The sequence below is a fragment of the Micropterus salmoides genome, unplaced genomic scaffold, assembly GCF_014851395.1.
Source record: "Micropterus salmoides isolate LMB-PRFRI ecotype aquatic unplaced genomic scaffold, ASM1485139v1 Ms_hic_scaffold_23, whole genome shotgun sequence".
NCBI classification, from domain to species: Eukaryota; Metazoa; Chordata; class Actinopteri; order Centrarchiformes; family Centrarchidae; genus Micropterus; species Micropterus salmoides.
The window spans coordinates 1040632-1064076 of NW_024041484.1; the positions used below are offsets into that span (position 1 = coordinate 1040632).

Here is a 23445-nt window from a genome sequence, read left to right on the forward strand (position 1 = left end):
AAGGTTCCACAGATCAGGGTGATGAAATGATCCTGTAGATAAAAAAAAGTGTATGCAACATTACTTGAATGCTCCAAGTACAACTCTTCGGCATATATGGGAATCATTTCTGTATACATTAGCCAGTGGATTCTATGGTGATTGATGATTTCAATTCAATTCAATGAGAAACAAGTGAGCGTCAAAGCAGAGACAGAGGGAGGAGGCAGCGGTGGAGGAACTCTGAGCCACAGTCTCTGTTGCTCCTCAGCTCGCTTCTCTTCAAAACAAAATGCTTCTCACATCTCCCTGATGTCCTCATTACTGCCTGTCTGCTCCTGAGCCAGCAGGAAATCTCCTCACATTTCAGGGAAATGTAGAGTTGGGTGCAGAGGAAAGCGTGGTAGGAGTTATGCAGCATGTGAGAGGTGAAGAGGAAAAGACAGGAATGAGGTAAGGAATGCAGCGGAAAGACTGATGCATAATGCATGCTGGACGAAGAGGACAGACAGAAGCCAAGGCAGAGAGACAGAAACAGACAGGAAGTTAAGCAATAAAACTGCATAGTTGAGAGGGGTTTTCAGGTGGAAAGGGCCTTTGTTCCTGCTGTCCAGAATCATGTTTCATTATTTTCACCTGTTCTTGGCCTCAAGTCAGGAAAATCCCCTGCTGTCATCTTAAGTGTTGTTCAATATCTCTGAAAACTTGAGTACACTATAACCTTTCATTATCAGTGCTGTGTACCATCACTTGCATATGGGCTTGCTTGTATCATTTGCCAGCATCCAACAACAAGTGACAAGTATTATCCAATCATAGCACAATAGGGCGGGGCTTGTCGAAAAGGCAGGGGGAAAAAAACACAAATCAACCAGAGCGAACGGTACAGCAACGGCACTCTGAGTGACAGGAAACAGGGCGATGTGGACACTGCAGCGGTGTGTGTCAGCTCGCCGCCATGCGAATTCCCTCCTGTTGATGTCCTATTTAGTAAACAGTAAGAGATTCTGGAAACTCACAAACAGCGAGGATCAGTCTCTTCCAATGATTAGTGCTGCGTGTTGCGTACAAAAAGTTGAAGACAATTCAACTTCGGCAGCAGGGGGGCATGTGTGTGAAGCGACCGCTTCACCTCACTCTAACAGGGACACTTGCTACTGAACACAGACTGTTTCTGCTGCTCCCTGATAAAAGAAAAATGTTTCTGCTGATAGCTGTTCAGAAAAAAAACAAGAAAACAGATTTATATAGCATATGTTAACCTGTTGCTCAGAAGGTGCCTGGCAGTGCCAAATAGCTTTTATATTTGATTTGATTACATTAATGCTTAAGTTAAGACTTACAAGAAATATTGTTGGCCATATTGCCCAGCCCAGAGGCGTTACCAGGATGGCTTCCAAGTCGCATGACTTGCCTATAAGGATTTTGGTATGGGTTAAAAGCCTGGCAGCAGCGTTTTGTATAAATTTCAGTATTTAGATGTTTCACCGGCTGATACTAGAATATGGTGTGTTTCAGTAGTCGAGTCTGGAGGAAATAAAAGCATGGAGGACCCTCTCTAAATCTGGAGAGGAAAGGAATGACTCACTTGGGCAAAACAGGACTGCACCACAAAAGTCACTTAAGCATCAAAGACAGCTCTGAGTCAAAAAGAACAACAAGACTGCAGGCCTCTTTTTTAACATTAGATAAAGCACCCAGACTAGACCAGTGTTAATAATGCTGGTGCCAGAAGGTGTCATTCAACCATTTCTGTTTTGGAAATAGCTCATTTCAGCGAGGCAAGACGTGTACCATTAAGGTTTTTCACTGGACTTGATCTACTTATATTTCAATACAAACTAGAGAAATGGGGTTGGTCTAAAAATTTTGACCGGTACTTGCAGAGTTCCTTCAAGGGTGGTCACATCTAAAATGGATTTGATTTAGATTTTTCTTCTGTTCACTCACATATAATCTATTTATCACACCTGCCTAAATCACCTGCACATCCTAAAAAGGCATTCATTATAAATAATCAGAGCCAAAGAGGGATTAGGCTGTAGCAGCAGGGCAGACACTATGTATAGTAACTTCAGAGTGAGACAGTGAGAGAAAAGAGAATATCTGACAGGCAGAAGGAGATAAATCCTTGAGAACAGTAGTGTACACTCTGCCTTCCCTGTTGCTAATTAGCCACGTCTGGGAGGAACATTGAGCAGATGCTCCACTGAGCTGCAAAAACAAATATGGCCCTTCTAACATCCCCCTTTCACTCCTTCATCTCTATTTCCATCGCTCTCTGTTTCTGAGTGAATGATCACACACTCAGTACATAAAAAATAATGAGGCAAACCATATTTATTCACACAAACAAATACCAAACATGTACACATGCAGTAGATGATTAAGATTTACTGAAGCTAGAGTTCTTGTGTCTTCATGCCTGACCAGGTGTTTGGAGTTAGAGCCACAACACAGCCATGTAATATTAATAGAGGTAACTGCAGACAGCACTAACCATTCTGCCATCTGTTGGGCTGACAATAAAAGAGCACTGCTCACATTAGATCACAGCCAAATTTTGTTTTGTGGCATTTTCAGCTACCTTCTTTGGCGCTGACAGTCAAAGCAGCAACAGATGAAACAGAATGCCAAGCAATAAAGGTCCAGGTGAGTTCCAAAATCTGGATGTTCAGATTACGTGTTATGCCCTGTGTCTGTTCCATGGATTATTGCTCATGAAGAAGTAGGCTACTATAAAGTGAGGGTGTTTGGATTACTGGGGTGAGATTAACTATTATACTACTACTTTAGGGATAGGGTTTAATTTAATCTATGTTAAAATAGTACTCGGCAATTCCATTGTGTAAGTAAAAGAGATCAAACAGATGGCCTTGATCAATCATTATGACTATAAGTTCACAACATATAAACAGCGAGAGTTTTGTTTGATTTGAATGGGTGCCAGCACACCAGATTAAAGAAAAAAAAAAGACTTGGAGCGTTGAGAAAACACAGGAAGACACGTCACGTGAGTCCATGTGAACTGTTACATTTGAGAAAATGGAAGCTTACATGTTCTGAGACAGGCAGAAGACAGCAGTCAGGGGGTTAAATCATCTCTGTTCTTCATTCATTGTGTGAGATATCTGCCATTACTGATCTGACTGTGACTGTACTATGTGGATTATGGAAGTTCTTTGTCCTTTGACCTCCAACTATTTCTTTATTCATCTGCTTCTTAGTCCAGCAATCACATCTTCTTGGACACAAAACAATCTCACAACTCTGGTATTTTATGTATCAAAACAAGGCGACATGTTTATGTTAATAATAGTAAATCAAGGTTTCTGAGGACTGCACCTTTCCCAGGGGGAGGATGTGTTTACTACCATCTTGTTCTAACATGGCTACACAGTGGTCTATTTGTGACATGCCTTGAACAGTTTTGGGAAGCTTGCTGGTGAAACTGCTGCTTTGCCTTTAAGCATGACTGCAGGGCATCCAGTGCCAACAGCTTTGATGTTACTGATGGACAAGTAAGGCCATCCCATACTAGTATGTTGCCTGAGCCACCAATTCAAGGTAATTGGATTTGGATTTAACCATGCAAGCATTTTAATCCAACTGGGAAAAGTGATAATGTGTTTGCTGCTGAAGGAGATAATATGGTGTTCTTTGTTTCACACAGCATTGGTTTTACGTCATCCTTTTTTGTTTGCACAATATATGCCGAGGTTTTTAGAGCTGCATTGCTTTTGTTGTGCTCACAGCATTTCATCCTTAATCTGCTTGTAAATGACTCAAATATTTGCCTGTGTCCGGTGCCATGTCTGTATTTGCAGCAGATGACCTCTATTTTAGAGTAAATCTCAGAGGATCAGAGCACACAAGCAACATATGAATTTACTTGCATTTCCCATGGTAAAAATGTGCAAATGGAGCCGAGTCTGCAGTCCTATTTATACAGGAAACATCCCATTTAGATCAACATATAAACACATAAATCAGGAAAGAATTAATACAAGTCCAAAAAGAACAGTTTGAGTAAGGGACTCCAGGTGTACTCGTGTACTCCGGTGAAGACTTCTGCTGGACAAACTGGTGACCGTTTCCTATCTATGGCATTTCTGTCTTTCAGTTTCTTGTCTTCTTGTCTGACATTTGTGCCCATACTGATATATCTGATATATCAGCGCTATATCTGATATAGCTCTGTGAGATAACTGTTGTTGTGATTTGGCGCTATATAAATAAAAGTGAATTGAATTGAATTGAATATCTGCAATGAGCTGATATTGGCTGATATATCGTCCTGGGTGATTTTTCTCTCTACCACAGTGGATATTCAGAGAAGGCGAAACAGTATGGAAGATTTCATTGGACTAATATTTGTAAATCACAGAAAACAATCCACAAATGTGTATTTTTATATTTGTGACGTTTAAAATCATATCCACAAAAATACAAAGTGACTTCTACACACAAAACTGTTTTTGCACATTTTCTCAAATGTAACAATTCACATGGACTCACAACGCCAAGTCTTTTTTTTCTTTACTCTGGCGTGCTTCCGGTCAATTTGTAATTTCCTTTTTATGCATTTGTGAAATTTTGTCCAATGTGTACTGTGGAGAAATGTAAAAAATATACACAAATATCTCAATACCCAAAACATGTATTTTTACATTTGTGTAAAATCATATGCACAATTTACTCTGTACACACATATTTTAATTTCACAAAAAAGTGTTATTTAAGCATTTGTGGATCTATGTTTACACACAAAACAGTTTTTGGACATTTGCTGATCACTGCCTGTCAATTTGCAGGTCACGACTGGACACTACTTTGTCTAAACTTTTCTGTACAAGTGTATAGTTTACTATTGAATACATTATCACAGTATTTGTTTTACATTTATATTTAAATAAATATGGGCCTTGCAGTATTATGTTTAAAATATGTTACATCTTCCTGTCAGGGCTGTGAAAGAAAGCTTTGTAAAAGCCCCCTCGCTCTGAAATCTCTCCATGTGTTGTGCATGTGCATGTGTGTGTATCTCAGACCTGTGTGTGTATAACATTCACAACAGAGTGAAAAAACACTGAATTTCCCCTTGTAAGATTAATAAAGTATGTCTTCTTCTTCATTAACCCCTTGCATCAAGATTAAATCACCCTTAATATTGTTGCCATAACAGCTGTGAAGGAGTGGAATGTTTTGATATTCACTAGCTACACAGTTTACCCAATACTGCTTACATTTATATGTATTGATCTGTGGGATATGTTATTGGACTTTACACTTTCTGGTGGTTACTGATTTGATTCAATGTAATAGTGTTCTTGAATGCACCACCATTGCCAATGATCCCTGCTAACAACTGAACTTCCATATGATAAACTAAAATGTGATATGCCATATATGCAAGTTAATTTTCATAGTGCAACGAATTCATATGACACAAATGTCAGGAAGGAAATCTGATGGTATGCTCTGGAAAGTGGTCATATATACTTTATTTATCAAAAAGTATAAACCTTTTGTGAAACCTTCTTAAACCGTTGGAGTTGTCCCTTCTTTACATGTAAACTTTCACAATGTTGTGTTTATAGGGGTGTGCATCTTCACTGGTCTCACAATTCGATTACGATTATCAGGTCAACGATTCGATTTGATTCCTCGATGCATGGAATTTCTAGGCACCTCATTACGATTATGAGTGCTACGATGCGATTGTAAAACGAATAGGATAAAGATGTATTTTTCTCACTGTTCGACTAATTGTCACTTTAAAGTATGTGTCCAAACAAGTAGGTAGTAACGAAATGCAGACATTTAATGTTACTTCATATAAATGTAGCTAACACTGAATAGCATTATTACATTATTACAGCATTATTACCAGCCTCTGCTGCTGCTACTTTTATTTATGATGCTGCTGTTATTAGTATAGAGTCAGATGGGGTTGAACTACGCACTTTACAATGCTTCAGCCAAACCACATTCACTCCACCTTAATATATCTGTTCCTTTTTTTTTGTCCCGTCTAGTGTAGTTACATGTTTGTGTCTTGTAAGTTGATTATTGTAATCTTGTATTGAGCACCATGGGCCTTGAGAAACGGCATTTCGTTCATTTGTGTAGTCTATATGTGGTTGAATGACAACAGATGAACTTGAATTAGCAGGCAAAAACATCCTGCTGCCTCTGTTCCAGACCGCAGTCTGAAGAGGAGATGTTAGTTAGCACTGCCTTCGCAGCTGCCTAAACTGCCGGACTTTAATTAACAGACACACTGTGACCTGCACTGTACATTTACTGCCAGACTGAAACGTAGCACTCATATTTTCCTCTGCTCCGCTGCTTTCACCATCACCTCCTGCCTACTGAATGAGGAGAGGACATTTGCTAAGTGCTGCCGTGCCGCACAGTGTGTGAGTGAAAATCATTAACATTAGTTGCGCATTGATTTTATTGATCATGTGAATGTTTAGTAGCAGCAGTCATTCATTTATTCAACAGCTGTCTGTCTGTGCCGAACAGGGAGAACCACACGTCTCCGTTGTGTGCACACCACATTCTGGAGCTGCACTTAAGCATTACTGAGTTACGCTTTTTTTGTTTTCCATCAACATTACATTATCAATTATTGATCGATTATTGATTGATTTGTGAATCAATTCATAATCGTCCAAGTCCGCATCGAGATGCATCTAAAAATAAATTATTTTCCACACCTCTTTGTATTTAGGTACATGTAGACATTGAACCATCACATGATGTTCCTGGTCATATGCAGGGGACTGTATTGAGAGTCAAAAAAGATTGCTGCATGTCTTCATACAAATAAAAATGTGAAATCAAATTAACTTGAGAATATGTTTTCAACATAAATTAAATAAAACAAATTGTATTCTGACTGAGCTTACAGCCACACATTCTCACACACACACACACTTTTACACTGCATTTCTTTGGGACTCTTTACAGACTTTACACTGCTGGATGTTCAAAGGTTTCTGTCTGAACAAAAAGGACTCTTCAAAGTGTTTTGATCTCATAGAACTCACAACACTCTAAATACACTTCTGCAACACTTACACTGACACACACACACACACACACACACACACGAGTGCACACACACTTCCGAGGCCGGCTTTCTTGCATTTTGCCTTATTGTCACCATCTTGTCATTTCTTTAATCTTAAAAACATTTGAAAAAAATAAATTCTGACTAATCTTTTACAGAATGTAATAGCAGATAGCAACATTTGCTATTTATTTTGCAGACAGTTTAAAACTACTGTACTGTTTTGAATATTTATCTTAAAAGTTAAGTTAAATAGTGGTGTCTGCTTTTATTGATATTGTGTTGTAATCCAGTGTAGACATCCCAGTGTTTCCTATACATTGATTTATTTGTGGCGGTCCACTACAATATCAACGCTGAGCACCACATATTGATTTTCGATGGTTTTTAAAATGGGTAAACTCATATGAGCTGCACACAGCGCAGATATTCCCTCAGCCCCTCCTCTCACTTGCTCCATGTCTCTCACAAACACAGTAGCCGCTTTCATACAGACATCCTGCAATAAACGCGGAAAGAATATCGATATCAGGCATTCACTCAATCATACTAAAGCAGCATTTGCAGGATAATCCCACAACCATGTGTACTTTCACATAATCCACAGAAAAACACCGTTTCGGATACAACACCGGCACATGGCTGCGTTTCCGGCTCAGAGGCGGATAAAATCAGACCCTGCTTTACAGCTGCATACCGTTCATACAGAGCAGCAAGAAGGCATATTCATACAATCCTCCTGGAAAATAAGGCAGTGAGAAAGCGGCTATTGATAAAAGACTAGGGCTCTGCATTATGACTAAAATTTCATATCCCGATGTAGGTCATTTCATATCCCAATAACGAGTATAACGAATATTCAGTTGGATAGTAGATTTAAGCTGAATCAAAACTTGATCATGTACTGAATCAATGTTGAGTTAAATGGTTAGTATCGTGAACACAAAGCTGTCAATCTCTGAGACTAGCTCGAAATGACTGTTAGCCAAATGTTAGTTAGAGACAACTGAGAGCTTGAAACGACTGAGAGCTGGATGTTCGTGCTATCATCCTGTCTCAGTCGTTTCGTGCTATCATCCTGCTCTCAGTCGTTTCGTGCTATCATCCTGCTCTCAGTCGTTTCGTGCTATCATCCTGCTCTCAGTCGTTTCGTGCTATCATCCTGCTCTCAGTCGTTTCGTGCTATCATCCTGTTCTCAGTCGTTTCGTGCTATCATCCTGCTCTCAGTCGTTTCGTGCTATCATCCTGCTCTCAGTCGTTTCGTGCTATCATCCTGCTCTCAGTCGTTTCGTGCTATCATCCTGCTCTCAGTCGTTTCGTGCTATCATCCTGCTCTCAGTCGTTTCGTGCTATCATCCTGTTCTCAGTCGTTTCGTGCTATCATCCTGCTCTCAGTCGTTTCGTGCTATCATCCTGTTCTCAGTCGTTTCGTGCTATCATCCTGTTCTCAGTCGTTTCGTGCTATCATTCGATGATTGAGGACTCAAAAACAACTGAGCTCAAAATGGTCGACCAGATATTAGCTCGAGCAACTGAGAGCCGGTTGTTAGCTCGAAACGACTGAGGTTGGAACGACTGAGAGCTCGATGTTAGCTCGAAACAACTATTGGCATCTCGGTGTCCGAAGTCCTTACTGACGCACTCTGCAGAGGTTAGTGGTAGGGTTGCGGAGGGGGGAGCTGGCATCTCAGTGCCAAACCTCCATAGCTGAAGTTGCTGATAGGGTGCATGTCGGTGCTGAAAACCCATACCGCAGCCAGCTGCTGTGGTTGCTTTAAGTGTAATTGGTGTGTCGATTACTGTGGTTGGTTGATAGTGGACAGCCGGGGGCGCTAGCATCCTGGTGCCTCAGCCCCTCATATCAGCTGCTGTGGTTGTTGGGAGTTGGCTGTGGGGGACACTGGCATTTCAATGCCAAAGCTGCCTCTGAAGCCGGCTGCTGTGGTTGGTGGAAATAGATTTCTGGTGGCGCTGGTAAATCGCTCTAATAAAAGATTTTTACAGTTTATTTTACAGTTGTTACAGTGTTACATTAAATGGAAAGTCAAGCTGTCTTGTGGACAGTTTTAAACACATTTAGGACCAAAAATGTTTTAATTGTCGTCGGGTCTGTGGCTCTGAGCAAGAGTCTGTAATTAGGAACCTACTAAGACTGAGTGTGTGGGATTCCAGAGGTTAATCTGGCTGTAATCAAATTATTAGCTTAACATGTGAACACACTAAAAGACAGAGAGAGACAGAATTATCTGTGGCTCCCTGCTGAAATGACAGGGTTACTCAGAATTCACACACACAGCGTGGCAACCTAACTCAGCTGTGCTTCACACTATCTTGGTGAGGACAGGTAGTGTGTGTCCTTCATCTGGGTTCCTATCCCTTTGTTTAAGGTCCTTCCATCATCCCACTAGGGATATCACTAAACCCGATACGCCGGTGCCAAGTGGATGCCAAAATTTGTCAAAAAGTAAAATAGTAAGCCTTGTGTATGGTAACTGGGTGGAGTTAGTTTAATATTTAACATTCGTCGTTTTTTGCAGCCATTACCTTCAATAGCTCCATGGCAAAGCCTCAATTTCTCCCAGTTGTGTGATATTTTGGACAGCTCACTTAGGCAGACATTTCACAGTTTTGATCAACTCAAAATCACCAAAGACGATGCAGTTTGCAGCGCAAGACCTGAATGTCTGTTCAATGCGCCTGTTACTGTAGGTGGAGTTAGGGAGTTAAATTCAATCCATTTCAAATCGTCAATAACTATTTGGTTTTTCAACATAGAAATCTCAATTTAGATGATGACCACCGTTACACATTTCACACCGGTGAATTTGTAAAAACAAGTTTAAAACTATTAATTAAGCACTTTGCAAGGTTGCAATTTCAATAGGGTCAGTTGTGGTTACTTGTGTACTGTGTAACACAAGACTAAATCTTTTCTGAGACTGTTGTGGTTTTGTTGTTGGTCCCTGATCCCTGGTTGGTGCCCTGTAATTATTAATCCTTGATTATTATTTTGTGATATTAATAATTTTAATAATATTGATAAATATCTTTGATATTTGCTAAGAACTAAACCTGCCCTACCAGATTCCCAACAGTTGTCTCAGGAAGCTGACCACTGTGCAGCTCAGTGAAACCAGGAACCAAAGACTGCTTTACTGTTGCTACCCTTTAGCGTTCTTGTCATTTTGGCTGAGGTTGGTTTGTTTAACAGGACTTTTGCTGCACATCAAAAAGAGACAAACCAAAAGATCTAAATCATGCTGAGAGACATCTGAATCCCTCCACAGACGCGGCAGCCTGCTTCACACTGACATTATAGCGGTGCAGCAGCCCTTTGCAAGCTCACACCGCTACCACTGCACAGGGTTATTGCTGTGTGTCTGTGCATGAGTTTTAGAGTATTAAGGGTTATTATAGCAGCTGGGGCTAATCTAGACGAAGACATAAACAAAGAGCTGAGAGCGGAGACAAGTCGGGCGCCAGCAGCTGTAGCCCATGCTGGTCACAGACTGAGGGACAAGAGGAGCATAGTGGATCAGTGTGACATTGCATTAAGTGCGCGCGCACACAAACACACACACACACACACACACACACACACACACACACTCTGATGTCATAGCTGGATGTTATGTCTCAAAAATGTCTTTACTTTTCCAAAACTAAGAAACAAAGCCTTGCTTTGAGCTCAATGAAAAAGTGATTTAGCATCTCGATACAAAAGTGTGTCATGGATTATTCTGGTTTATTACAACTTTGATACTTTGGGCCATCATGTCTATTGGTAATAATAACTAAAGTTAATCACTGATTCAAGATTGGGAAAAATTGTGACATCACTGTTAAGAGTCAGTCAGTCTGCACCATTCCGTACAGGCTTGCGTCTCAGCTGTGTCATGAACATCGCCGTGACCTGAAAAGTTTATTTTGCTTCAAGTCTATTTTTTCAACAATATGCAAGTAAACGCGAGGTTGATACCCAATAAAAAGGATTGAATGTTTGTAATGAGTCTGTTCAGAAGACGGTGCTTTATCTTGCTAAGCTAATCATTTGTTAAATAGTTTCAACCATTAGTGAGGTGGCTGGTAAGTTTCCTGACTCCAGCTGCATTTTCCAGCAGTTCCATACACTTTTCACCTGCTTTTGTTAACGACAATAAAGACAGCTTTTGGTAAACTATTATTTGAACTACATTTTGTCATCAACAATACTGAAGTTAGTGTTTAGTGACACTGATGCCCCCCTCGTCTCAGTGATGGTAGAAAAGTACCATGAAGTAAAAAGACAATGAAGTACAGTACATTGTATGGCAAATTAAATAAAAGTGGACCTAACCTCAAAAGGTTCCTGGGTTTCTAAAAATCCGGCTATACCCTCATTAAAGTCCTGTGATTTCATTCAAGTTCAACAGTAAAAATAATCAAAATCTTACTTATAGATTCAGATTATGGACATAGTGTCACATGATGTCACTCACTGAAGAAAATTCCAAAATGCCAATTCATGAAACAAACATGCATGTATGGAGATACATACTCAAACTAAAACACACACATTCTCATAAATCACGCTAACTCTAGCCCTGCAGCCCTCTGCATGTTTGCCATATTTCTAAGTGACATCCTGGGGTATGTTGCCTAAATTAACCTGTAATACATATTAAACTCAATACACACCCACACAGACACACAACTCCTTAAGCATGCAGTGTTTCAGTGTGTTATCAGCTCACCCAGAACAGCAGCAGCAGGCTAATTCTGGAACATTCCAGGCTGGCTTACGCAGCAGGGAAGCTCCCAAAACATCCGGACCTGGCTTTGTTTGGCCAGATTTGCACTCTCTCTTGGCTTCAAGCCCAAGTAGTTTGACCCTGTGCATGCACGCAAACACACACACACACACACACACCCCTCACTCCCCAATGGGACAGGGGGAACTCTTTATCAGGTTTAGGGCAACATGTGGACACAATAGGCGTTTTGGGACCAAACTATTCTAGGGAGTCCCTGAGAGGATCTGCCCACAGGGGAGCTCCCCGAGAACTACATACCTTTAAGGACTTTTTTCGGTTTGCATTCACACTGCCAGTAGGAACGCTGCAGTGACATAGTCGATCGACGGCAGTTGACATAGTAACAAACATTCCATATGAAATACAACAGCAACTGTTAACACGTAGGAGGACGCCATGGTCGAAGCTGTGTGTTTGTTGTACATCGTGGGTTTCATGATAATAATGGAGTTGGTGTGCAAATTTAGACACAGCAGGCACAACGTCATTTTAGTTTATGTCATGCGAACAAAATATTTCAGGGGAAATACCTAGGGATGGGTACAAGGCTTGAGCGGTATCAATGTATACCAGGCTATTTAGAAATCGTGACGGTCTGACTTTCAATACCATTACAAATAGATGCTCCTCTTTCTATTAAACTGATACGGTCATGCTGTACTCAATTGATTGTATTATCATATATGCCCTCAACGTATGTGGACGACACCACATGAAAATGTCTGACCTCTACAACACGATAACCCCCTTCATTTTTCCAGCAGCTGGTTGAGCTGTAGCTGCAGCCTTTATTCTTTGACAGACTGTAACCTACACATTTCCTGTTGAAAAGGAAGGCCAATGGGGAAACCAACTCTTCATCACTCTCTCCCTCATTATGTCTGGGACAGACCACCTTGTCCCATCTACTCCTGCCCACAGCTCCAGAAAAAAACACACTCTTCATCTCCAAAACAAATTGTCTGTGGTGGCAGTGGCCAGCTTCCAGGTGGAAATGAGTTTAGCTGTGAGAATATAAAATCAAACATTGCTTAAGAACTGTGTGCAAGATCAGCAGACAATTGCTACATAAATCAAGATCAGAAAAAGACAAACAACACATAAACAAAACAAAAACCTTGTGTGCTTACTAGATGAGAGGCTTGCGGCAGAGCACCAGGGCATCGTAGAGCACGCACACTCCGAACACAGTGATGCCCGTCTCCTTGACCAGCATGGCGCAGGTGCCCAGCAACAAACTGACAAGCAGACACCACACTGACACCGTGGAGGGCAGAGCGTCCTCAGAGACATACACCCCCACACTCCTGAGAGACAGAGAGGACGTAGAACAAAGGTGATTTAAGTTGACAGATAGTAACAGGTAAGCCTCAGCCCAGTCGCAGAGAGAGGATGGCAGGAGGACACCACACTTCCTGTTCATTTAGTATGATAGTCATGTTGTAGGAAGATTAAAACAATTACAATGATTTGCTTTATTGTCATTTAAATTTGTGTCTAGGCTACAAACACTTAAATGTTTATACTCAGGGATCAGACACAATAGCATATGCATTTGTTCAACAGTAACCGAATCATAGATACAAGCACTGCTACAAAATTAGCGGCATTTATCAGAAATAAAGGAGGTCTGACGGCTCTTTGATATGACAGATTTCAAAGCTACATGATAAGGGCTGCAACTTATTATTTAAACTATTCATTAACCAGCCCAACTAGAATTTCAGCATTCCACACACTGCAGCAACAGATGGGTGTACCTCAGCTATCAACTACTCCTATTCCTTATGAGCAAAATGAGCTGTCAGGCTCGGCTGTAATTCCCAGTCTAGGTGTTGACCCTTGATCCCTCTGAAGTCAAAAAGGTCAGTGACACATTCAACTTGAGTCAAAGTTTTCTCAGGTTGTTCTTTTTGTTGTTGCACTGTTGTTTAAAGACCATAGTTCATATGTCACCAAAAACTTTACAAATTTGATTCATTCTTTGGATCACCAATCTGTATTGACCCAACATTTTACTAGGACAATCTGTATTCTAACTGATATAAATGAGCAATTTAGAAGAAAATAGTGATTTGGTTAGCCTGGGCCTCTCAGGCAGATCATTCCAGAGCTTAGGTGCTATAATTAGGGATGCAACAATTATAGATTTTGTTGGTACAATTAAAGTCAGAGGAATAATCACGGTTTCATGATTATCACGATTATTATGCATTAATTAATTTAACAACACTAGTAATTACTTTACAATTATACATCTATAATATTTAAGTATTATTATGAATATAAGACAAATATTAAATGTATTTAAATTGTTATTAAGGAGGGGTATAAACTGAATTGTTTAAGTCTCATCCATACATATGAGAAATTCAGAACATCTCTCATGCAGTGTTATTAATAACTGAAATGCAGGTAATTAGTCCTGGAAGTCTATAAGCTCCTGATGTTATGTTAGTGTTTTACATCTGGCAACATTTTCTCAACACAGACAGGAGAGGGCAACAGCATGTAATGTTAAATGTTCAGTGACTGAAGGTCTTGAGAGGACTACGCTCTGTCTTTCATAAAGGCCCTTTTAGAAAAGAAGCGATTTGCACTTCATGAAAGCTGGGTTCAGCGCAAAAGTTCAACTTCTTCGACGCAGCAACAAACCACCCTGGCGTGGCACAAGCCATTGAAAATAATGGGTTTCACAGCACAGCAGCACTGTTGCTGCAGTGGGTAAGAAAGTTTACATGCTGCTTTGTTTGTTTACATTGCACTGAAAGCCCAACTCTCATCACTACAGCATCGATTGTAAGTGACACGTTTATATTTAATTCCCTACCAACTTTCCACATTACTTACACTGCATGAAAAGTGGGATTTTCGGCAGCTAATGGCACGTTAAATTGCCGTGGAAGTTTAGGGTGATGGCTGCACACGGGAATTTTTGGCCAATACTGAACTGTCCAAGAACCAACCAAGAACTGTCAGGAACTGCTGGTAATTGACGTGGATTTTGTTTGTCAGTGTTGCCCCTGTGACCCCCTTTCCCCTGGGTCCAGGGGAGGCTTTCACATGTAAATGAAAATGCTGTGAAAATGCTTGATACAAATACAAATCAGGTAAGCCCCCACTGGTTAGAGGTGACACCTTTTTCTATCTCTTATCTCATGTCTGTCTGTGTTTCTGTAAAAACTGCAGGTGTGGAGATGTTTCTTTGTGTCTAAATGTTGTGAAAATGTTATCTTGTCCATTCAGCGTATGCTGTTGGATGAGCTGTTATATTTAGCTATGGTTGCTAAATGGAATTATAGATGCTGTCTAATATGATTTTAGTGCATCTAAATATAAGAAAAAAGCCTGGTGTGTTTCTTGGTCTGTATTAATTTATTCTTTCACTAAATCGCCTGCTACTGCGGAGTAGACCATCTGCTTCATGTTTACACTGGCACACGCATGCCCAGTGAAGGCTACCTGAACGGCCACTAGATGTGTGTTTTCAGTCGTTCTAATATAGCCAGAGATCAACTCTGATACGCAGCTGAAACGCTGCTGTGAACGGAGAAGATCATTTTCGTTATGAAACTGTTTTAAAAACGTAGCAGTGTGGATGTAGCCTCACATTACCCCACTCCTCTCTCTGCTCCTCTCATGTCAACCCTCCCGTTTTCCCCGAGATTCTCCCGTATTCGTTCTCACCCGTTAAATGTTTCCCCGTAAATCTCATGTATATTTAACCTTTATAAAGTCAAATAAAAACCTTCTGGCCGTATTTAAAGTGTTTGCTACTCTCCCTCTGGTAAAGTCGGTGGCAGCATGTAAGATATGTAGACTGTGCTTCCTGCACAAGGATTAAAAATTAAAACAATCCACTGAAATGATATAAGGCCTATAGCCTACTAATGGCAAACCATATGAAATTAGAATGAATATAGTAGCCTATGTAATATTAACAGCCTATTCTTATTTTTTAAATTTTCCTTATTTTCACTGAAGGCAGTTTTGACTCCTCTCTGTAGCCCTTGTCCCTCTCTCTGCTCCTCTCTCTCTCTCCTAAAACCCACAGAACCGGCTTGAGCTTTCCAGAACAAAAAGCAGCTACTTCAGAGTTTATCATCGACTCATGATGCCTGTGCTCCTTTATCTCCTAAATATTTTGGCTACAGCCTTTTTTGTTGCAGTTTTTATGGTTGTAGTAAATTTATAAAGATGCTGTTTGTTCTGTTTTTGTAGTTTATTCCACAGTAAAGCTATATTTATCCAACGAAGGGAACTGAAGAAGTCCTTTGGATGAGGGACGAAACGTCTTCCAGTATCTTCAACCAAGTCCAGTTGCCCTTGATTTTAACCTTCGTTGGATAACTATGACCTGGATGACTGAGAATCTTCATAGACATAAAGCTATATTTGTTAAGCTATAAGATGTTCACAGTAACCAGGCAAAGGCTGCTATGGTTTAAGTCTCTAACACAGACGGAGTGGAATTTGTTGCCCATGTTTCCTGGCAATAAAATAAACACTTCATGATACTTTATCATCTGTTAACTTTAACGCTTAATACGTTGTTTTTAGGACCAATTTAATAAATATACAGTATATTGTATAATGCTACATGATAAATAAAAGGCTCCAAATAGACCCAGTGATCGATATCGGCCGATACGGCTTTCAGCGATCGGTGATTGGCCCAAAAAATCCTGATCGGAGCACCGCTACCGCACATGTCACATGACTGAAAACTATGAATAGCATGAAAACAACATGTAACATATCACCTGAATATAGTCTTCAGTAAGTGCAGTATTTATTTAATGCAGGGTTATTAATTATATACATTATTGTTACTGCAGTACTGTAAAGAGCCGATAACTGCTGGGGATTAGTGGGATTCAAGGCAGTTCACAGGGACGAAAATCCCACTTTTCATGCAATGTTAACTCAGTTATTATGTATGACCTTTACTTGGGCATCCAAATCTGGGTGGTGATCCCGCAGGTGTTGCATCAAATTTGATGTAGTATTCGCTCCTTTAGCAGCAACCTTTTAACGGCTTGTTTTTGAACAGGTGATCCGCCATCTTCAGTAACGCCCCAGTCTGCTCCCACACTGCCGACTTCTGCTTGTTTCTTTGGTGGAAATAAAGTTTCACAGCTTGGTCCCTCTGCCAGTGTAAAGTAGTTGCCTCCATGTCACTGATAAGCATGGCACTTTAAGCTGGTGCACCGCTCGTGTAACTTTTAGTTTTCGTTTTGTGCAAGTTGCAACAGTTCCTTTCCCTGCAACAGAAACACTTGGTGTAGCAGAGCCTTTACGATTAATTAAACGTGATGTTTTAAATCGCAGTTAATAGTGAAATGTGGTAATCATTGCATTTCTAGCCATGATAGCAATGGCAAGATCCCCTATAGTCTTAACTGTAGTTAAGTGGAAAGCAATTCTGAAATTCTGAAATCTAATCTTAATCATTCTTAATATTGATCAAGTCTGCAGTACAAAGCTCCTTACAACACTCCCAAGGGACTGCTTTGGTCATTCTTTATGTTGGCCGATGTTACAGTGTCCATACATTCAGAGCTCCAAAGAGACAAAGTTCAACACTACATATTATTTAAAGAAGCACTATGTGACTCAACAATGTAGACAATTACAGACCATTAAATAGTAATTTGTTTTTCTGTTGGGTTTTTTAAAATAACAATAATAATAATTATTTTTGTAGTTTTGTCTGTTATTTCTATCATTTCTTCATGATCACATTGTGGAAGGGGAACAGTCAGATGATCAGACAGGCTGTAAACAAGCCAACAGTTTATCCAGATTATCTAAACCACTTTATTTCAAACAAACTGAAAGTGAGCACATCTGAAACATCACTAATACTTCCTCATTCCACAGGAAAACTGTGTTTACATAACCATGAGTTAAAAGCAAGAAGTGATCTGTAGTTTACTGAATTTTGTGTTTAATTAGGAATTTCTGTCTATTCCTGCTGTTGATGTGAGAGATGCTAAATGTCAATGTGACAATGCTGAATGGAATCAATAAAAAGTTAATGAAAAACAAATAGCAAGAAGTGAGTAAACAGCTGTAATTTACTATTCACTTTCATTATCTTTTCAGAATAAGTTTGACAAAAAAAACATGTCTGATCATCTGACTGCTTGTGTACAAACTTATTTTGAGCAGTGTCTGTGTGTTTCTAGATCTCAGCAATTGCATTTGTTGAGTACAATGTTCATCAGTACAGATACAAAGGATGGCCAAACAATGAAAATAAGTCCCAAGTAATAATAAACCAGAATTATCCTTTAATACAGAGCAGACAGGGCACTTTGTCAGTTTAGGATAATTCTGATATTAGCCTGTGAGTGCACAGCTTCTCTGATCACATGGTCTGAACATGACAGTCTTTGTGATAGGTAAACCTGTGTCCATGAACAGTGTGTGTGTGTGTGTGTGTGTGTGTGTTTGTGTACACAAAATTTGGGGTGGTACAAAGTCATCTTACCTGATATAGGAGAGGAACGTCAGCAAGAACAGCAGACAGGCCAAGACGTCAGCCCTGCCCACGATACCAGACACCTGCAACACACATACACACAGTATGTGTTTTAATCAACATGTGCCTCATTAATGAATTTATCATGTTCTTTATAAATTCATGTCCTTGATTAGTGTAAGCCAATTCATAGTTTTCATGTGACGTCACACTCCAATGAAAACGCTCCCCTGGAGGGCAAAAGGACGTTAATTTCCAATCAATAAGCAAGTGATACACTGTTACTTTGAGTTTGTTACTTTTTGCGTTGCCAAAATGCTGGATGATTGTTGTGCTTTCACATGTACTCATGTGTCGGACAGCTCCGGCGAGGAAACAGTGCAGGATCTCCATATGGTGACCATTATGTTGCTATGCTACAGTGACGCTACACAAACTCAACCAGCTGCGCATCACTGTCTCTATGGAATCTAGTCATTACCAACACCTGAGAGCAGGACTACTGTGATCCTTATTATAGCCAAGGAGTATTAAAGCTTTTCTGTACAGGCTGCCCACACGTGGTTTTTGAGAAGTTTTCTTTGAAATTGAACATTAAAAACTGGGAGAGAACATGATTGTAATCAAGCTTGTCTCTGCCTCAGTTCCTATAGGATCTGCTAAAGAATGACAGAAATAAAATGACATTGGAAAAGGAAGATAAGGCTTTTGGATTAAAACCATGATCCACCCGGCCCAATCAACCAGATAAGGCACCACAGTGAGTGTGCTGATCGCCCAGAGGAGAGGAAAGTGAGCCGTGATAGAAGCCATGTTGGCCCAGCTTTGACTTGAGGCTGCTCCTAAAGGTCCGGTCTGGACCAAATGGGACTCAAGCAACAGAAATCAGAGACTCTCAGAGACCAACATCTTTACAGAGAGGAGGGGGTGTGTTTGCATCAATGACGCTTGGTGCTCAAACACAGCTAAGATGGACTCTATTTCCTAAATATCAGACTTTTTAATGTGAAGATGAAACCATATTATCATCTTGGTGCTGCTGTTTACATTCACCCCAGATACAAAATCAAAAAATGCATTGTGGAAAGTTATGGGTATATACATGTATGTGTATATAAATAACTGTATAACTGCATAACTGTGCCTCATAATAATAATAATAATAATAATAATAATAATCTTTATTTGTAGAGCACTTTTCAAAAACAAGTTACAAAGTGCTTTAACAAGTGTAAAGACAATAATACCCAAAAGACAATAATACAAAAACAATACATGATAAAAGCAAGAAAACATTGAAAAGATTAAAATACACGTTTAAGATAAATATAAAATAAGTAAAATAGAATAAAATAAAAGGGATAAAATAAAGTCAAATAAGATCGGGAAAAGCTCTCCTATAAAAAGAAGGGACTTAAAAGAGTTCACTGACTCAGCCGACCTGATTTCCTCAGGCAGGCTGTTCCAGAGCCTCGGGGCCCTGACAGCAAACGCTCTGTCCCCTTTAGTTTTCAGTCGAGACTCTGGAACAGACAGCAGACCTCTGCCCGAGGATCTCAAGGTACGTGCTGGTGTGTATGGGACTAAAAGGTCAGAAATATAACAAGGCGAGAGGCCATGAAGAGCTTTAAAAGTAATCAATAGAATTTTAAAGTCAATTCTAAAACATACTGGGAGCCAGTGTAATGAAGCTAAAATAGGGGTAATGTGGTCATATTTCTTTGTTCTGGTTAAAAGCCTGGCAGCTGAGTTCTGGACAGTCTGGAGTTGAGCAGTAGATTTTTGGGTTAAACAAGTGAAAAGGCTGTTGCAATAATCCAGGCATGATGTCATGAAGGTGTGTAAAATGGTCTCGGTGTCCTTAAAAGTTAACATAGATCGAATTTTTGCTATATTTCTAAGTTGATAAAAACATGATTGAACAAGCTTTGTGGTGTGCTGCTCGAAATTTAAATTACTATCAAACTAAACACCAACGTTCTTTGCAACAGCCTTAATGTGATTTACTGCTGGGACCCAATGACCAGGATTTGTGTTTTGTCTGAGTTCAGCTAGAGGAAATTATTTGACAACTTCACAAAGGCAGTTGTTAAGTGAACTCAGCATTCCAGGGTCTGTGGATCTGACGGGCAAGTACATTTGTGTGTCATCAGCATAAATATGAAAAAAAAATACCATGTTTATGGATAATATGTTCAAGGGGAAGCAGATACAAGGAAAACAAAATGGGTCCGAAGACTGACCCCTGAGGAACACAATATTTAACTGGACAGAACGAAGAGACATAGTTGTTTACAGACACACAGAACTTCCTATTTGACAGGTAGGATGAAAACCATTCTAAGGCAGTACCAGAGATCCCCACCCAGTGCCTCAGTCTGTCTAACATGATGTTGTGATCAGTGGTGTCAAAAGCAGCGCTAAGGTACATGCACATGCCTTCATCAGCAGACATTAAAAGGTTATTAGTGAATTTAAGCAGGGCAGTCTCAGTGCTGTGGTACTTCCTGAAACCAGACTGAAACTTTTCAAATAATTTGTTATTTTCCAGTACAGTGAGGGGCTGTTTGGACACAATTCTTTCTAAAATCTTTGCAATAAAAGGCAGTTTTGAAATTGGTAAATATGATAGGTTGCAGCCCTCCAAGTTTAAGAGTGAGAACTTCAAAGGAGTTAAATTCATCACAGCGTACTTGATGACATTTAAATTTTTTCCAATACACGCTCACCACCATGACCACTGACCCTCGGTTGACTAAAACAATCATACTGAGGCGGACACAGTTCAGCTAGCTGGCTATAGTCACTCATTTGCAACCAGGATTCAGTAAAAAACATAAAATCTAGATTTGCAGACAAGATAAAATCATTTAAGATAAGTCTTACTTGTGATCTCACATTGAAGAGAGTCATTTTAAATGAGTTGGTGCAGTTGTCCTAATCCTTATAAGATTACTATGATTTCTGTGTGGGATGTGCACATTTCGGTTTACTGGTCTATGCGTGATGATGACAGGAATAGAAGTATTTGGAGCAGCGCTGGGAGCAGACGGCTTTACATGCCAGCAGGTGGAGACAGTTGTTAGTGGCAGAGTTCTGTTCAGTGACCGGTGGTGTGTCCAGGTGTGCTGCATGAATGATTAGTCATTCACGTAAGTCATGTGTGGAGGACCGCACCACATGCTGTATGTGAGCAGCTAACATTTCTGAGCCCCGTTTGTCCGGGTGAAGTCGTCTGTCTTAAACAGAGACATTCTATGGCAGAAAATATTAACGTTATCGACATAACACACACTGTGAGCCCTGCAGGCGGACTGGACGGTTAAAATCTGATTTTGTCAGCTCAGACTGCTGAAGAGCTGTGTCATTTGTTCCCACATGGACTGTCACTCTTGTGATGGAGGACGGGAGCGATGGCATTAGGTCCTGGAGTTTTTTTTAAATGTTAGCCGTGGTAGCATTAAAGAAGTGTTTGGGGAAAAAAATGGGATGAGGAGATGCCGGTTGTGGGGTTCCAGAGCAGGACTGAGCAGAATCTGCTTCAACACTGCGTGCGGACTGAGGATGGAGTGTGTGAGCTGCCGAGTGTTGTGTTGGAGTAGCAATAACAGACCTGAGAGAAGGGCTACCCAACGGTGCAGGATAGAGACGGCCTCCGGAGCGTCTGAGCACAGCCTCTTTCAGGATCCTACGTCGGGAAGCGGAGGTTTTTGTCCGGGATGACGGCCGCCGATCAGGCCCAGCGGCAGACCGGCGGCCCAGTGCAGGAGATGTAGCCAGTGTGCCACCACAGGCACTGTCCACCGAAAGGGATCTGTATCAGGGAGACTCGAAGCCGCAGGTGCATCTGCTGGATGGACCGGAGTGTTGTCAGACAGGGCTGCATAGCGCTGGAGAGGCAGCCCCATCCCTGTATCTATGAAAGTCATCGGATGTCTTCCATAAGGTCAGCAATCTTTTTGTTCGCTTTCTAAAGGAGTATGCAGTCCTCATGGGGCAGAGATTTCTCGGCTAGTATAACGTTAGTCGCCGGAGCTTTGTTGTGATCAGTAGTGTTGATAGCAGTAGTAGAAAGACCTATAATGTGAACAATTCAACTGAAAAACTAATTGAAATCTTTGAGGGGGAAAAATGAGAAATAAAACCCCTCAAATAACCTGGTTGCATAAGTATGCACACCCTTAGACTAATACTTTGTTGAAGCACCTTTTGATTTTATTACAGCAGTCAGTCTTTTTGGGTAGGAGTCTATTAGCATGGCACATCTTGATGTGGCAATATTTGCCCACTCTTCTTTGCGCTCCAAATCTGTCAGATTGCGAGGACATCGCCTGTGCACAGCCCTCTTCAGATTACCCCACAGATGTTCAATTGGATTCAGGTCTGGGCTCTGGCTGGGCCATTCCAAAACATTAATCTTCTTCTGTTGAAGCCATTCTTTTGTGGATTTGGATGTGTGCTTTGGGTCATTGTCGTGCTGAAAGGTAAACTTCCTCTTCATCTTTCTAACCGACGGTTGAAGGTTTTGTGCCAAAATTGCTTGGTATTTGGAACTGTTCATAATTCCCTCCACCCTGACTAAGGCCCCGGTTCCAGCCCCAAAGCATGATGCTGCCACCACCATGCTTCACTATGGGTATGCTGTTCCTTGTGTGATGTGCAGTGTCGTTTTTGTGCCAAACATACCTTTTGGAATTATGGCCAAAAAGTTCTACCTTGGTTTCATCAGCCGCGCTTGGATGCTGTCGCATTCTTTGTGTCAAGCCACTCTTGAACAAGACACAGCGTCAGAAGCGTCTCATCTGGGCTAAAGACAAAAAGGACTGGACTGCTGCTGAGTGGTCCAAAGTTATGTTCTCTGATGAAAGTAAATTTTGCATTTCCTTTGGAAATCAAGGTCCCAGAGTCTGGAGGAAGAGAGGAGAGGCACAGAATCCACATTGCTTGAAGTCCAGTGTAAAGTTTCCACAGTCAGTGATGGTTTGGGGTGCTATGTCATCTGCTGGTGTTGGTCCGCTGTGTTTCCTGAGGTCCAAGGTCAACACAGCCGTCTACCAGGAAGTTTTAGAGCACTTCATGCTTCCTGCTGCTGACCAACTTTATG

General features: G+C 40.7%; 1 protein-coding gene across 1 annotated transcript in view; it reads right to left on the minus strand.

Annotated features, from left to right (window-relative positions):
* Positions 1–23445, minus strand: part of tmtc1 (transmembrane O-mannosyltransferase targeting cadherins 1) — a 206268-nt gene that overhangs the window by 138282 nt on the left and 44541 nt on the right. The window contains exons 3-4 of the mRNA XM_038738692.1: positions 18351–18424; positions 12985–13161 (exon numbers count right to left, since the gene is read on the minus strand). Of these exons, the coding sequence (XP_038594620.1) occupies positions 12985–13161; positions 18351–18424 (251 nt within the window). The remainder of the gene's footprint in view (positions 1–12984; positions 13162–18350; positions 18425–23445) is intronic.